The sequence below is a fragment of the Physcomitrium patens genome, chromosome 3, assembly GCF_059467195.1.
Source record: "Physcomitrium patens ecotype Gransden chromosome 3, ASM5946719v1, whole genome shotgun sequence".
In the NCBI taxonomy this organism is placed as follows: domain Eukaryota; kingdom Viridiplantae; phylum Streptophyta; class Bryopsida; order Funariales; family Funariaceae; genus Physcomitrium; species Physcomitrium patens.
The window spans coordinates 12,146,317-12,163,297 of NC_143412.1; the positions used below are offsets into that span (position 1 = coordinate 12,146,317).

Genomic DNA, 16,981 nt, shown 5'->3' on the forward strand with positions numbered 1-16,981 from the left:
TATTTATTTATATTATAAATTGGTATATTATTACCTATAATTTTGGTATCCCCTAAAGTTATTCATTGGTTTATTTAAGAATATAAAATATTTTGTAACCACTAGTTTTTTTTTTTTTTTTTTTTTTTTTTTTTATCATCCACTCTCAAACAACCAATAAAAACCTCCAATAAATGCAAAAATAATCAAGAAGGGTACCAAAACATTCATGCCCAAAATATGACATACTGTTATGTATTGCTCAATCATAAATTGTATATAATTTGTGAAGAAAAAATGTACTAAAAATTCTTTCAATAGTTAATATTTAATATTTGAGTAATCATTCAATGAAGTGTTTGACATTACTTGAATATTTATTAAAACAAAGAAAACATTTTCTGTTTTGAAGTGCTAGCAAAATGTGCCCATCTTATTACACCATCAAACTGATAGTTCTTACATGACACTAAAAAATCTCTTACATAAAACAACTCAGTGAGATAAATCAACCGGATATACTAGAGGAGACAAAAACTGGCCGGATGTTTCATTATTTTCATCAAAAGTGAAGCGAAAAGTTGAATTATGCAGCAATTCACAAGGTCTTAATAGAACTAAGTTTACATATTCACAAGGCCCTAACCACACATGATTCACTTCTATCTCAAAAGAGGATATCACATTAATTAATTCTTTGCACACTTTCCCTGACAATGTCATGGGTTCAACTAGTTATTATATAAATTTTCTTTTCCAAGTTATAAATGAAACACTTAAATTAAATTTCAAAATAGTAATGCTTATCACCATCATCATGTTTCACATTAACATCAATAAAGTTGCAAATTACAGTGCTGAACATTACACGTAGTGTAGGTATCGAACATTGCCATCATCACTGACACAATAGCCACGTAGACCGTCCCTGAATCGTCGACAATCGGCATCTTATTCGAACGTTCCTAAGCATCAGTTGCAAGGACGGTTTCGTAAGTGTGAAGTGTCGGTGGTTCTACGAGATCGAACACCTGCAGCCTTGCAAGTGAAGGTGTGCGATACATTTAACCCAGTGAACGGTGATCGCAACTGCCTCTGCAATGACTAAGTGCAGTTGTCCATCGCAGCGCAACCGGATCAACACACACACACACTCGCAGAGCCTATGCAGGTGGATAATCGTTCTCTTAAACCCTAGCCCTAATCTACGCTGGAGCCGAGCATTAGTGATTCCGATGAATGGGTCTTAAGATTCTTTTAAGGTGAAGATGGAACTCTACCGATAGAGAATGTGACAGGTTTTTCTGAGGACAACCTTGCATCAGCTTCCAAGCAAGTGGAAGAGTGAAGAGCGGGTATTGTGGCCGCCATCTCCACGAATTTGCAATGCCGCCCGATCTTGACACTGTTGAATTGTCTCTCGACAGTTGTGGTCCAATTTTTGTAACCCACGTGGATGTATACATTTCCAGTTTGGGATTTTGTGCCGAACTTATGATCCGCAAGGTCTGATTTTTGCTGCTTTATCCAACGTGAACAGCTGTGGGTCGCTTGTATAGATCATATTATTTTGTTTCATGGGTTCAAACTATTTTACATGGTTTCTGGCTATCAATTGTAAGTTTCTTACTCGTAAAAACACTAGGTAAAATTTCGGGTTAAGCTAGAATCCACTGATTCCAGGAGTCTGCAAGTGAAACTTGTGATGGCATGAAACCTGAGGCTTGTGGCAGTGTGAATGGAACTCTACTGCCCCAGTTCCAGTTTCTTGCCACTGCTGAGATGGATTTTTCTTCTTGAAGCCATTTGTTGAGTTGCACTGGATGCCATAGTAAAGCTTATTGCTGCAATTGTCAATCTCCCTGTTATATCCCAATATTCTTAACCATTCAAGCATTTTTCTCAGCTTCAGCTTCAGCCCTTTCGCGAAGTAGTTGTGCTATGTAGGAGTGGGCTTTTTTGTTGATTGTGTGTTCAATTTTGTGGTCGAGGAGATTCATTCATCTCGTAGCTCAGCGTTGACATGGAAATCAAATAAGTGGAGAGACTAGTTCAATCTTCTTTGTTGCTTTGTGGACGAGGACAACTCTTAGCATTGCTGAAGACTGATCAATCGGGATCATCAACACTGGGTGAAGAATCGCAAGCACATCAGCTAAGTTGCCAGAGAGTTGGTGATCATTGAGTTGAAATACGGTATGATACTTATGGAAAGGCGAGGAGAGGAGGGATTGACATAGGAGCGTATGCATAATGTGTCCGTAATCGACCGACCTTGTTGTTGGAAAATGAGCAACCGGAGTAATACGTCGGAGTTTGAGCAGGTGGTAGAGCTTGTATTTCAAAATGTGCAGTACTTGCTTACAGTGTCACTGGCCCCGGGTGATACCCTGTGTGTCGAGGCGGAGCATAAAACTGATGGATCTCGGTGGCGTGGGGACTTTACGGCAAGATGTCAGTTCTCGACCCAATCTTTCCAAGATTTATGTGTCTATGTTCTGTAGTACATTTACATGTATAAACGTGATAACTTCCAGTATTTCTCGATTGCTGAAGTGGCTTTATTACTGCAAACATCTCATGCAGCATGGGATGATTGGGGAAGCAATCTTAGAATTTTGTAAACAAAATTAGATGCTCTAATTATTCAGAATCGAATTGCTCTAGAAAAACCTTTTCAGAATGTTTTGATGCACGCAACGTGTTACCTGCAGAAGTTGCAGCATCTTGTTTTGATTGAATCTTAAAAGGCATTTTCATTAATTGTTATCACTCGATTTTAAAACTCAAGCTACTCAATCTGAGAACAGTAGGATGGCCATCACTGACCGGTTGTATGCATATATTTATGTATTTATGTATGCGTGTATGTACAGACATAGAAGAAATTACTCATAAAACTGGAAATTTGAAGAAGTTTTCTGTGTTCGTAAAGATGCTTCGATCGGCTATACTTCAGGAATCAGACTCCGTGTTCGTGGACCTTTTGACTTACCAGGACTTTGAAATGCTGAAAAACAGGTGAGACTTTTAGCCTACACCCGCAAATTGATTCAAAGGTTGACACTGTGAGGAGTAACGTATAGAGCACTACATCTACTCTCTCCTTCTAGCCTTAAAGACATCGCGTATCAACATTTTCAGAATGCTTGTACTGTTCTGAGCGGGTTATTTTTTCATTATTTTAATCAGTATTAATTGGTTTGATTAGTCTGGTCTAATTTTTCCATGCATTCCTTTGAATTAGAATCCGACCACTTATTCATGTTCAGTTCGGTGTAGTTAAGCTGACGTATTAGCCTTGTGGGACCATGCAGTAGAAAGATGCGAGATATGGGATCTCAGGCGCTTCGCAGTGTATCAAATAATAAGCGATATCTCATACTTACCTACACTGGAGAGTTTGATCGGTATCCTTCATTTCCACCTTCTATACCTTTGTATTATGTCAATTTGATCATAAAAGATCCATTCAATGTGTTGACTTTGACGGAGGAATTACCTTTGTATACAGGGTTCATTACCCCCTACCTTTGTTGCATGAAGTTAATCCCGAACCAGAAGCACTAAAACGAACCATTCGTCGTCTGCGGGATGAATTAGAGGACGTTAAGGCCCAGCTACAAAAGAGGATGGACCAGAATCGTCATGGACTACTTGATGACGATGAACCGGTTCGCACAAATTCTGATAGTGCTGAGCTTCGAAAGCTTAGAGAGGAAAATTCTGTACTCACTTCTCAGGCGAGTCTCTAACTCTGCTCCTCTTTATTGTCGTATTCTTAAAAGCGAAAGCAGTAGTTTGGTAGTCTTGAAATCTAACGATGTCCCTGGAGTTGTTTTTGGGGTAACAGCTCACTTGCATGGAGGACTCCTACAGGATGTTTGGCTATGGCACACAAATTGACCGAAGGTACACTGGTGGAACATTTAATCTTTGCTGAGGATGATGTCTGCTTTCATCGGGAGTAGCAAGAAACTAGTATTTCTCACCTACATAAAGTAGAAAAGCAATCGAAACTATCACAATGCTGTTGATGCATTGAGGATGCACATGATGTGTTGCCATATTTCGATTGCCGGACTTTCCTAAACTCGGCATACTGGATCCATCGTTCTGCTTATTGCGAGAGCCTGTCTTGACTAGCTTGCTCAGGATTTCGTATCCTTGCTTCTACCTCATGGGTCAAGGATCTCGAATTTGTCAATAACCTTATTGTCTACGGAGCAGAGAGGATGATGAGCAGCGGAAGAAGCTTCAGAAAGAACTTGCACTCACTCAAAAAAAATGTGATATTCTTTTCTCCAGAATAGAGGCCAAGGTTGGTTGGCTTCTTCTCACCTTTAAGAAGAAATTCGCACACGCGTAACTGTCAAGAGGAGAAATAGGGAAAAGTCAAAAGCTAGTTTACTTGCAACATTAAGATGCATGGTTTGCTAATATTACAATCATTTTGGTGTAATTTCTATGCTGAATCTAGCACGACGTACTCAGAGATGAAGTATCACCTGCAGAGAGATTTGAAGCAGGAAACACGAGTGTTGCGCGGAAAATTGGATCGACTACAGGTCAGCAAACAACACAACCTGGCAATCTCTTGGTATTCTTAAATGAAGGCGTTAAGCTTTACTGCTTCAGTATTCTAAATTACACGAAAAGGGGTGCCAACACTTGAATTATGCACATGGTCATGTTGTGTTTGTGCTTTTTACAGGTCAGTTGTTTCTCTGTGCTTCCATGCTTGAAATTCTGGCCGCTATTTGAAGATGCTTAGCTACAAGACGGTCCAGGTCAGTTGCTTTTCGCGAGCTGTGAAGATATTTAGGTAGTGCGCCATCACTATTGTTGATGTGCGAGGGTATGAATTTTTACAATGCTCTACATATACATGTAGATCTAGAATTGTTTGAAGATATCGTAATGTTTTTTCTGGGTATGAGTTGCCGATGTTGGGATGTCATTCTTGCTACTCATGTCTTTAGACATGATTTTTTCAATTACTATGTGTCATGTGACTCTTCTGTGGAGCTGTAGGAAGATTTACGAAGCGAGCGCAACGTCCATCGGAAAGCTGTAGCTCGGTTAGCGAGAGATAATACCACCCTTACTGAACAGGTAGTGTCTAATAGATGCTCCAGCTATCAACTTTTTAAATCCGCGAAATGGAATATCGTGCGGAGTACATGTTTGTTTCTGAATTGGTTGCGTGGGAATTTGTATTTTCATAATTGTATCAACCCAATGACAAGAGGAAAAGGGTATGCTGAGTGCACCTCCGGAATGTGGGTTACCCAGGTAAGCACTCTGCGAGATGTAGAGAGAAGGTTGAGAGTGAAGTTACGAGAGTCTGAAGGTGAACTTGACATTTTGAAAAGGAGGTAAGTCTTCTCCAACATGAGCCTACTTTGCATCTATCAAGACACTCAGCACAAGCTGCTTGCTCCACAATAAATGTGTAACGTGACTTCTCTCAGATCAGCACTAGGCGATAAGGAATCGATCATATTATAGTAACTCAGATGGCTTCTACGCAGGTTGAAAATACAAGGCTCCAGAGATCTGCCCCCCTCTCGAACCAGGCCCAGGTACATCTATGATGATTCACTTTAAGACGAAAATTAATTCATCACATGACATGCAGTGTGATTACTTACCTGTGGCATGAAGATAGAAAGTTTTCATAGTTTGTGTTAGTGAACAGGGAAACTTCTTCAGTGGGCCCTTCGACGAGAACGGGAGGTGGAATTCCAAACGGGCTTCGAAGGCCATCTCCAATGTTCACTCGTTCAAACACACAAACAGCAACACGAGGGAGAACTCCATCTGGTCAGTGGCATAATTGTCTTATTCAAATTTATTTGGTTTCAACATAACTGACGTGTTTTGAAAATGAGTCATCGCTGACCTTACATTTGAATCGTTGAGAAGAGTATAAAGGTGTGTTGGTCATTGACTTCAGACTTACCTCCTCAGAATGAGTTGCTAAATTTCAGGTTCCCGACCATCCTCTTGCCCCTCATTCAGAAACTTGCGCAACCAGTCTCGTGAAGGGGTCGTCAGTCTTATTAGAGGACGTTCTCCTGGAAAACAGGGGTCAATTCGTGCAGTATCTTCGCGGCCTTCATTATCAAGACCTGATGATCCATATGCCAGGTGAGTTTCTCTTGAATTCAAATGCCATTCAATCGCTTCAGTTATCCGATCTTGTATTTGTTTGGTGGTTTCAGGTAAGAGAGTAGAGATTTCATATCCAGAAGTTGGTGATACACACAACTTGGCTTGTAAGCCTAGAAAATTTTGTGGCGCTCAAAATTATTCCTTTATTTTACAACAAAGTTCAAGTAGCTTCGTTCTTATTAAACAAGGAATTGATTCGCGTATGAGCAGAGAGATTTCTAGAAGTGCTGGGAGAACGCGTCCAGTTGTGACAAAGCTATCCCGTCATGAGGTCGAAATACTGAGTACCTCCAACAGGACACGTACTGCATCTCCTGCTGAGGTAATTCATCCTTTCTCTGAATCTTCTACCCACACTTTTGATTCATGTAACACAATTTTCTGATTTGGTACAATGGATGAGTGAAACACAGACAACCTCAAAGTCTGGGAGGAGCAAGGCATCAAGGGAAAGCCAACGTAATGCACAAGAGAACGTTAGTCCGTCGCCAGCTTGGTAAATTGCATTCCAAGTTCAATGCATGCTTGATTACCGTCCATTTTCAGTGGCTATGTTGGTCACCCACATGGAGCTTGTGCAGGAATAAGGATATCAGAATTCAGTCATTGCGAGGAGCTCTGAGCAACAAAGAGACTGGTTCAACAGCAACTCCACTTTGCTTCACTACTGATGATGAACGTTCCGAGCCGGTAAGAAATGAAAGCCCTTGCATGATTTAAACCCTATACCAGAGAATGGACAACCGTAATAGACTTGCATGACTGCACATCAGCGCAGAGTTGGAAATTCAATGCGTGTGCCAATTTATTGCAAATAGTCCATCTCCGTAATGTATACAATGAAACCAGTGTCCATCGTTGGTAGTTGATATAATCTCTGTTAAATGAGCTTCTGAGGTCGCTCATTTCTGGTTTCTCAACGCTTAAATATCAGTCATGACTGCCTGCAGGTAGCGGAGCACCAAGTCGGATCAAGGCTTGGTTCAAGGGCAAGCTCTCCTGGAACTCTGTTGAGAGACGTGAAAGCTAAACTACACAAGTATGTCTTATCGATTGATATCATTATGTAATATTCCACCAAGTTTTCCTGTCGATTTGACTCTTTTCTCACATGCATCAACCTATATTTCACAAGTAACTGTGCACATGCCGCTCATTTTAACTGGTTGGATTATGAGTGAAGATATGCAAAAATGGAAGGTTACAATATTAGCGACACAGAATCCCGTGGCATGAGTGGTAGCTTGAAGGATTTCAACGGTGATTCATCGCCCATTGATAAATCAGGTTAGTTTCTGTGAATGTACGCCGGTGACCGACAAATCTAGTTCCATACTTTTGATTGCTTCGCATCATCCAATCCATCTAGTACTCATTTATCGTGCAGAAATACAGTATGCATCAGACATGCATCATGGTCTTGGGGTAAATTACCATTCGAGTCCATGATAAGACAGTCAACCTGTCACTGTAAGATTGTAACACATGAGTGTGGGTTGCAGCTGGGAGGTTTGATGTTATGATTGAGAGAGATTTTGATGAAGAGCAGGAAGTTACAGACATCGATTCACGACTGCATGCCCTCAAAAAATTTCTCAGGATTGCCAAGGCCAGGACAGTCAAAAAATAACAGAAAGTAAATGAGTATAAAGACATGGTCTTACGCGTAGATTTGATTTATAGAAAAGAAAACGCTGACAATTCCGCGCACGATCAAAACCAATGACTATCAAAGTATCGTAACGGTACTTGCTATTTGCATCGTCAAGAACCAAGACTACGTCACAGTGAGCACTCATTTACTTCCTTTCAATCCCATCGAAATTATATCCCTCTACCAAACATATTTTCTTGCATCGGTATCTGCAAAACAATTATACTTATAGCTTTCACTAAATCTGTGGTTTGTACAAAAAGGGAATCCTATAATTATGTTAATATACACTCGCTTGACTTTCAAGTACACAAAAACAGCGAGTAATCTCATTTGCAGTGGATGCAACGTTTCCTAGTTTCTCAGATTCGTGCTAGAATCTTTGGAATTTCATTACCAGCCTCATTTTCTTTCACATAGAAGCCAAATTTGGATCTACAAGGTCATAAACATGCAAACGGTTGATGCGAGTTAGAAGTACAAGGAGACACCCCGCTATACTCTGTAGACCACGCCAATTTGGATGGAGTTCTCTTGAGGTATGTGTAATACAACCCCAGGTCCTCTGCATATCCGTCTCAAGAAGGTGTAGACGATGTTTATGGAAAACTTCTTTATCATTGACGATGCACTTGATGCCTGTACGTGGGAATGACCCAAAATATACACCACACCCTTCTCCCTGGCTTCTTTGAGCTTTTCATATTCCTGACGAACGGCTGGATTTAGTTCTTTGCGCGCCGGGGTCTCAAAGCGAACGCGCTTCTTGCCATTTGTCCGCGAGGGATTCTCACTGCTACTAACCTTCACAAGCCAATACAGATGATTGGATCCTAATTCAACCTCATGATTTGTAAAGTAAACTTGAATTCTCAACTAGCGAATGCCATCACAATATTAAAGACGATTTGCAGGAGAGTTCGAGATCAATAATAGATACTTTTCTGGCGTGGAACTAGAGACAGCCAAAAGAATTTCGGCGAACAGAGAACTGTACTCTCCAACCATCTGCACGATGGTGTCAAGGAAAGCATAGAAAGTTGTACCTTAGAGTTTCCAGAAGACTCTTTTCCTTTCCCAAATCTCTCTTTAGAAGCACCGTCATTGTTTACAGCATGCACCAAACTGGATGATTGAATTCCTGGAAGATGCATCTTCCCATCGGCTCCATCGTCGAAGCCGTTTCCCTCCTCCTCGGCGTCGTCCTCCATCAAAATGTATTCACCTAAACTCTGAAGAAGTTTGTCCTCAAACTTGTGGTCATCTTTATGTATATCTTTATATCCATAACGGACGACACACCTGTCAAAGGGAACCGAGAGTTTAAACCCAAGGCTCACAAGAACTTTCTAGGCCGATACTCTGGTCAAATTTCAAAACATCCTTGGCAACACAGATGAAAACATTGTGCAGTGAAAGACCCACCTGTACATACGCAATCTCTTTGGACCAATTCGTCCTACAAGACACCGCTCGTTCGAGGGAATGTAAGGCACTTGCACAGATTTAATGGAGACCAGTACCAGGACATCATGAAGAGCCGGTAAGTTGGTGAAAAAATGAGAGAAAATGGGTGGAACGGCTGTTACAAGCTTTGTGTAGACCAAACCCACACCCGGAACACGAACAAGTCCCAGATTTCCCCCGATTTTCAGTAGCGTTTCCATATTGACTTTATTCTGCAAGTCGTACTCGTATTTTTTTATCGTCCCGTAGTTCCAGATGTACATGATGCTCATGAAGACGACTGTCAATACCAACGGAACCCATCCCCCTTGAGGAACTTTCATGATACAGGCAGAGATGTAAAACAATTCAATAACTCCAAAAATCACGAGGAATCCTAGAGCCTCAATTATATTTCGTCTCCACACTACCAGAATGACCAAAGCCATCAGGCATGTCGTCACGAGCATAACTGTAATGACCGCAAGACCTGCATCAAAACGAACAGGTTGGTTTCCGGACAAATAATCAGATCAAGGCGATACTTCGAACTAGTACCGAAGGAACTGCTGACATTAAAAAAAAAAAATAAAGAGGAAAAGAAAAGAAAAAGAAAACACTGGACGAGAACACCAAGCTACCAGCAATTCTTGAGCAGCAAGACAGCAGTATCCTTCCACAACAAAACCTTTTGGGCCAGAGATTCAACTGTATTCATTTGAACCAAACTGTTTAGAATTATAAAAAATAAAAATAAAAAATTGAATCGAACTATTGATATCATGTACATACCGTATGCATTCCCAATGGTAATTGTGTCTCTGAATCCAACGGTAACGGCCAAGCACAAAATGAATAAGATCCAGTTGATTTCAGGTATATATATCTGGCCATGAATTCTTTTGGATGTGTAAATCAATTTGACCCTTGGAAAACAGCCAAGAGATTGACACTGCTTGATGATCGAAAAGGTTGCTGTAATGACAGCTTGACTCCCAACAACAGCTGCCAGTGTAGCGACAACAAATACAGGCCAGAAAACAGGCCCTGCACATCAATAACATGATCAGACTCTGTTCAATCCAATTGCTCATTTCCCAATGAAAAACAAACAATCTCAGCTCCTAAAGTTAACCTGCCATTTTCCCTGAAGTGCATAATCAATACGTGAAATGTGAAAATAGAAACGCGTACGTCATCTCTCTGCTTACCGAAACTACTCTACGCTGTACAATGCATCAGTTTTAAAATAAAAATAGTGGAACAAAGATGTCCTACTTGGAATAGACTTGTAGAAGCTTTCTGAAACATCGCCTGGATTTTTGTACAGGTAAGCAGCTTGTCCAATATATCCCAAGAGTAAACAAGGATAAACCACAGTTGTGAACGCAATCTGCAACCACATTGACGATAGGAAAGTTCCTCAAAATTCGTCCTGAAAGCAGGAGGATCCGAGAAAATCTGCCTGGTGTCGCTTGCTCTGGTCCAATTGCTACCACCGTTTAATTGACATTATGAAGTGGGACACAAGTGACTGGGAGCTCTTCCCCTCTCGAGATCAGGGAGTTTGAGGTTTTGACACATTTCAGTTGATCTCATGTACAAGTTAAGGCCTCAGTTTCTAAGTATTCCAAAGACGGAGTATTTAGATGGACTTCTAAAGTAAGAAACACCGTTTCGAGCATTCGAGTCCGAGCGTTCATAGGTGTACCTTCTGTGTCCCTTATAGGTCACTGAGGTGATATGCTGCTGTGATTTTTGAGCCATATGAAAAATTAACTGACAAAAAGCGACGGAGTAAACGGAGGTGATATGCTGCTGATGATTGGGCTAAGTCACAAATTTAGAACTGATTACAACCACTAATTCCGAGGTTTGAATTGTACCTTGATAGACATTTGGTTAAAGTGGCCTAGATCCGCAAACATTGCTTCAGTTCCTGCACCCAGCTAACGGAAAATATTAGTTGGTTTTAATTCTTTTTACATTTTTGTTTAAAAAATTAAGACATGGTGGCCAAATCTGCAAATAAGTCCATCCGAAAACCACAGAACAGAGCACAACCAAAGGACCCATGCTAAGCTGAGAAGTCCCGAGACAATAACATTCTGTTGTGGAGTCCGTGAAGAATGACTTTTGTATGACCAGTGAATTTAGTAAGACTAGTTCATTGCATTCAAACATATACCACTTTGTCAAAAATGTGATCCCTTCCCTCTAACAACAGCAACAGTTGACCCCAGAGGGTACCTACCCGTCATGCAAAGGACGATCCCACCGAGAGAGGTCCAACCATCTCTTCCAGCAAGTTTCAGAAACTTGTACATGTACACTGGAGACAAGGCAGCCCAGATTCCCCGCGGATTGTAAATTATTATGTTGTACAATCCAACGCTGGCGATGCAGAAGAGCCACGCAATCACAATCGGTGCAAACAGGAAAGCAACTTGGTGTGTGCCAAAGTGTTGAAGAGCGAATAAGCCAATCAGTATACAGCATGACACTGCAATTACAATATCTGTCAACACAACCCCGACCCTATTAGCCATCTGTCGAAGTTGATGAGAATGGCTAACAAGTCTTCAACCAATTGATATAGTCTAGAAACATAGCCAATAGCCAAAATGCAGGTTCCTATTGAATTATACTCACACCAGAGCGAGAATTCGATGCTGAGTTCTAATTTTAGAGTATATCTTACAATGAAGAGATGAGCAGAGTGCAACAAAGATGTCACTTACCTTCGTGAAGGCTCGGTATTGCAACTTTGATGCCAGTTACCGCTGATAACACTGAACAGAAAAACGCGCAGTTATCAATCACAGTCAAAGCATAGTAGCACAGTAAGCAGAATGTAGTACAGAGGGCGTGTAGGGATGTTAGGATTTTCGGCCAACTCTGACTAGGCACGTTTGAAGCTCTCTGAAGATTCGAATACTATGGGAGAAACCAGCATCTTAGTAGCCTCTCTACTATTTACTGTCAATTCACACTCCTCCGACGGTGGCTGTGTTCGATTAATATTGGCCTATGCAAAAGCAAAAAGGGTACCATAAATTTCTTTAGGTTCACAGTGGTGCATGATACAGCTGCTTACTGACAGCTGAATTGAGAGCTTTTTTCTCACTGAACCTTGGATGCGACTACTTGTGAGAAACTGTAGCTCCTGACATCATTCAAAACTGTTGGACTCAAAACTAAGTTCAGAGAAGTGTGAGGACGATATTGATGTTACAATAAAGCTCAGTTTGAAAACATTGGATGCGATCAGTATTTACATAATGAGACTATCTTCACCGATCAGCATAAGATCTCAGAAAGAGAAGGCTGCGAGACTGCCGCGCACCAGATATGGCAGGTGTGAAAACACCATCGGCTATGAACATGCAAGTCCCCAACAAGACGACTACAAGGAGCCCCGTGCGAAATCGCGGATGCTTTTCGAAAAATTCCTTCGCCCGCAGCCCTTGTTTTACTTCCCTTGACGTCTCCACCTTATACGTAGACAGCTGCATGTCAGCATCTTGTTGATAGGGCAACAAACTCAGGTTTGCATGGCGGCATAAAAGAGAATAAAGAGCAAATGTTCCCCCTGTTCAAACACATTCAATATTAGAAACAGGCATCTCTAGCCACATCGCTGGTCTTATTTTGTATCTTAGTCTGGGAAAGAGGTCCCCCGAGGCAGAAAGGACCATCGGCGCAAATCAGTAAAGTTGTTTATATATCCTTTGACACAATTGAGAAACCCTTAGCAAACCACCTCAAGGAACCACTGTCACACCTTCGCCGTTGTCACTTGCACACAGTACGATGAACACATATTTGATGAAAGGAATAATCGTCAACGTCCAGAAAATAAAGGATAACACGCCCAAAATTTCTTCACCACTTTCGTGTATTTTGAGCCCAAAACTCGAGAACGTATTACGGTACACGTAGAGAGGTGAGGTGGTAAGGTCACCATAGACTACTCCAAAGCTCTGATATGCCAATATTAAGAGCGCCTTCATTGGTAGTTTTTCCTACAGTTCAACAAACCCACAAAACCTCAATTGACTGGTCGCAGTAATCTCTCCTTGGAAGTTCAGTCTCAGAGGGTAACTTGCAGATTGAAGATGTATCCGGATTTTGTAGACTAGTGGGTGCTTGTGCACCGACACTGGGTTCACCACATCGCACTTATATGACAACGCTATTTACACATCCGGATCACCTGTAAACTGACATCGCTTTTGTCTCCGAAGTTACAGTTAATAGCCTGAGCTCACGCCAACTAACGGAACTATGAACTCAAAACTACAGGGTTCCCTATCCGGGGATAGACTTCGAATCTTTCATTACATTCAATCACTTTTTCAAGTACTAGTGGCCCATGTCGGATTCGGTTTGAAAGGGTGGAGTACCTGCGCCCCGTAATTTGAAGATCCTGTCTCTGCATCAGTTGTTGCCATGTCTGATCTGGGCACAGTAACCATGTGCCTTTTACGAGGTGGTTCTTTGTAGCGCCAGGAGGTTACAAAGCGACTGTTGGGTGAATCATGAACCGGTCACAAGAGCGCAAGGATAATTGCATTGAAGGGTGTGGTATCTGTAAATTATGTCCCGCGCCTGCGCCTTGCATGCTCATCGTCCATTTCAAAGGAGTAACCGTAAACCTGCCGTCAATTACGAGATTCGCGTGGCTGCTCCTTTTGTAAAGCCCTATGCCAGACTAGTGCTCCTACAACAAAGATGCTCCAACTTGAACGCAGTGCGAAATTCGAATATGGTCAACTGAAGCGAGATCCACTTGTGCTTAGAGTGTTGGGGTCACAGCAGAATCTTAATCCCATTGATGCAGCGAGAGTATGATCGTGCACATACATCAGCTGGCAAAAGTCTATAAAGAAAGATGCCTCAGCAATTTCACTAGTAAAGTAATCCAGATATAGGAATAAAAGTGTAGAGAAACAGTGAGATAAGAAAAAGGGTGTGATGAGTGCAAGAATACCGGGCAACCAGACAGACCATCAGCAGACTGAATGAGCAAAGCACCAAACAACTAACAAAATGAATCACGACACAAACTAACACAAAAGTCCCTCAAAACACCAGCACGAACGGTACACTCATAGAAGGAGATTTCGGGTGGCGGGTTTAGGCCGCCACATTGTCTCGAATCAACAAGAGATGAGAAAACTCGACTTTAAAAAAGAAAAGATTGGCTCAAGGAATTTTAAAATTCACAAGTCCTCTCAACCCCATATTACAACGAAGAAAACGACTCACTCACCACACTCGCCAACACCCCCGACAGAAAGCTTTAAACTCAACTACGTGCGAGTGAGGGAAACAGTTTATTTGGTCGTTACCAACATCCTACCATCCTCAGAAAGCACAAAGCTATGTCATAGATTTGAATTCCCATGAACATCAACACGAATTCTTCATTGTAGCCACGTTTCGAGTTCACCGTCTACCCCATGCTCTCCGGACCGCGCACGAATCCTCTACAATGCAACCCACGAGTCCAAACGGACTTCCGGGGTCTACTTGATCTTCCTGTGCATGCACTGCACACCCGCGAACAATCCCAAGAAGGTAACTCAACAACATATACTAAGAGACTAGTTAGGTTCTGAAAAAACACAGTGCTGCCTGGACAATATGATGGATGATGAACCAGTCCCAGGAGTAAATGACAAGATAGGGGCTACAATTGCAACAGTGCTGCTACAGATCGATGAACATACGAGAGGTATGTACGTGGAGAGAGCATCAATGACGAGTGCCACATGGCCCATGTTTCCCCTTATTCAAGCGGTGCTGCTTCGCCACTCCAGTGGTCACTAGCGCGGTACTCGTCCTCTGAAGCAAGCTCACACAGAGAAAAAAAAAACAAAACAAAACAAAAAAACAAACAAAAAAAACAAAACAAAAATCCTAATGTTGTACACACTTACAAACTAACAATCCGGAGCCATCACACTTGCTTGGTCAACTCCTCGTGGCCCCCGCTGTCGCGTTCGCAGCTTCGTAGTCGTCCTCTATCACACAGCATTTGTAATCGCAAGAGTGAAGAAAAACTAAGCCAGTGGAGGGGGAATGAATTAGTGGTTTTGAGGATTATGTGCACCGAGGTCATTGCTCAGCTCATGCTAGATTCGTCACTGTTTTGGATTACGTCTGAGAATTCAGCAAGATTCCCACAATGACCTCGACTGTTCTTCGATGACAAAAAATTCCAAGCATTGCGGGGAGTAGGTGAATCCGTCAACAGCAAAAAACACACACACACACACACACATTATATTTAATTTATATTTATTGGCTTTTCGGTTCCCTTGATAATAATAGAGACGCAATGTTATTTTATTGTAATGAGTTTATAAATAGTATGTTTGCGTCACGAAGAATACTTCATGAATGCACGTGACACGACGTAAGGAACCCGTTATAAATCTGTGATTGTTTTTGTTGCGTTGATGACGGTTTGTGATTATCTATCACTTTGTCCATGTAGAATTCACCTTTGACTCCAGGGCGGGGACATTAATCGCCATCAAGCTACCGAGACGGAACAAGAAGATTAGGTTAAATTCGAAAAGAGTCAATGCATCAAAAAGATGGTGGATGTACATTTCCGGCGGCTGCAACTGACGTTGCTAAAGAATATGCCAATGGATTGACAAAATGGACACAGACCCACATTGTATGAGAGAGTGACTTTTCGAGACCCATATTATCACAGTTTTTGGCTCCGAACCAGTCTGTAAGCCCAAGTCAAATACTTTCTTTGCAATGAAAATCTGCATTTATGTGTGATTTACAAGATGCAATGACGAAGATGCTGTTAGCTCTATTGGATCCCGTCTCCGACACTCGCCGAAGAATCACACCAACCAGCTATGATCCACCGTGAGACTATCTTTGTTGAAGAAAGAAAAGAAAAAGAAAAGAAAAGAAACATAGTTACATTATATAGAATATTAAATCAGCTCACCTTAAACACAAGTGTTCGTGTGGAGGTAGCAATTGTATTTTACTAAGAGTGGGTTAATTAAATATTTAGATAAGTTGACTTAGTATTATTATTCTACAACTAGGCCATTCTAATATATCAATTACTATCTTAAATAATGTATTTTTATAATTGGATGCATAAAACTTAATTTTACAAATTTGGCTAGCAATAAATCATTTGTATATTAAAATGATTCAAACCTACTAAATTTAATGCAGTATGATGCATTAAAATTATCTCATTTTAATATGTGTATAAATATTGTAGTACATATTGTTATCTTCAACAATGAAGTTTGCTTGAATGAATTAGATTTTTAGGATGGTTGCAAATATATCAATTCATAGTTGTCATGATAGAAGAAAGACCTTTGTCTTATGAAGCCTTAGGTAACTAAATACATCAAAAAAAAAAAAAAAAAAAAAAAAAAAAAGCTTTTTAAAATTTTAAAATCAGGTGATTGTCCTTTGTGATAGAAAAGACTCTTTATTCTCATGAAGTCTTTGGTAAGCACATCAAATGTATGCATATATATATATATATATATATACATGCTTAATTTGGATAAAGTCCTATTATAGACATACATTCTCTCTAATATCCATTTAAAAGATAGTTCTTTGTCAACCCTTGCATTATGGTGCTAATAAAATTTAAATTTGTACGTGCTTAATTAGTTGTACAATTTTCACTCCAAAGTATAACATGCATGATGGAAT

General features: G+C 40.9%; 2 protein-coding genes across 7 annotated transcripts; one reads left to right on the plus strand and one right to left on the minus strand.

The window, feature by feature from the left end:
• The first annotated feature begins 2,083 nt into the window (after positions 1-2,083).
• Positions 2,084-8,151, plus strand: LOC112279803 (variable flagella 3). 2 transcript variants are annotated; one of them, XM_024514520.3, is made up of 18 exons: positions 2,084-2,433; positions 2,856-3,000; positions 3,297-3,389; positions 3,494-3,722; positions 3,833-3,891; positions 4,210-4,300; positions 4,460-4,547; positions 5,018-5,094; positions 5,275-5,357; positions 5,514-5,564; positions 5,681-5,805; positions 5,973-6,132; positions 6,367-6,478; positions 6,570-6,652; positions 6,738-6,846; positions 7,107-7,195; positions 7,340-7,443; positions 7,659-8,151. In XM_024514520.3, exons 1-18 carry the CDS (start codon positions 2,226-2,228, stop codon positions 7,784-7,786), a joined length of 2,034 nt encoding a protein of 677 aa, XP_024370288.1. In that variant the 5' UTR covers positions 2,084-2,225; the 3' UTR covers positions 7,787-8,151. The 2 variants fall into 2 exon arrangements, with proteins under 2 accessions (XP_024370288.1, XP_024370291.1); XM_024514523.3 differs by having other exon boundaries at positions 4,494-4,547; positions 5,014-5,094.
• Positions 7,798-15,343, minus strand: LOC112279801 (potassium transporter 1). 5 transcript variants are annotated; one of them, XM_090248796.1, is made up of 13 exons: positions 15,202-15,343; positions 14,622-14,811; positions 13,663-14,138; positions 13,041-13,281; positions 12,603-12,750; positions 11,998-12,048; positions 11,511-11,774; positions 11,143-11,195; positions 10,535-10,649; positions 10,049-10,303; positions 9,236-9,746; positions 8,857-9,112; positions 7,798-8,614 (listed from the first exon to the last, which is right to left on the minus strand). In XM_090248796.1, the coding sequence occupies exons 4-13, from the start codon at positions 13,077-13,079 to the stop codon at positions 8,306-8,308; spliced, it is 2,001 nt and encodes a 666-aa protein (XP_090104922.1). In that variant the 5' UTR covers positions 13,080-13,281; positions 13,663-14,138; positions 14,622-14,811; positions 15,202-15,343; the 3' UTR covers positions 7,798-8,305. The 5 variants fall into 5 exon arrangements, with proteins under 5 accessions (XP_090104922.1, XP_024370283.1, XP_073388808.1 ...); XM_024514515.3 differs by having other exon boundaries at positions 12,603-12,848; XM_073532707.2 differs by lacking the exons at positions 13,041-13,281; positions 14,622-14,811; positions 15,202-15,343 and having other exon boundaries at positions 13,663-13,877.
• Between the last annotated feature and the right edge of the window lie 1,638 nt (positions 15,344-16,981).

What these genes read in the sequence shown, in the direction of transcription:
- LOC112279801 (XM_024514515.3), bottom strand. Translation starts at nt 13,734, where the DNA reads ATGGTTACTGTGCCCAGATCAGACATGGCAACAACTGATGCAGAGACA. An exon ending in TTTCACACCTGCCATATCTG is followed by an intron (nt 12,049 to 12,602) that starts GTGCGCGGCAGT and finishes TTTTCTGTTCAG; the next exon opens with TGTTATCAGCGGTAACTGGC. An exon ending in AGTCTTCTGGAAACTCTAAG is followed by an intron (nt 8,615 to 8,856) that starts GTACAACTTTCT and finishes TGGCTTGTGAAG; the next exon opens with GTTAGTAGCAGTGAGAATCC.
- LOC112279803 (XM_024514520.3), top strand. Translation starts at nt 2,226, where the DNA reads ATGCATAATGTGTCCGTAATCGACCGACCTTGTTGTTGGAAAATGAGC. An exon ending in TACACTGGAGAGTTTGATCG is followed by an intron (nt 3,390 to 3,493) that starts GTATCCTTCATT and finishes CTTTGTATACAG; the next exon opens with GGTTCATTACCCCCTACCTT. An exon ending in CCCTCTCGAACCAGGCCCAG is followed by an intron (nt 5,565 to 5,680) that starts GTACATCTATGA and finishes GTTAGTGAACAG; the next exon opens with GGAAACTTCTTCAGTGGGCC.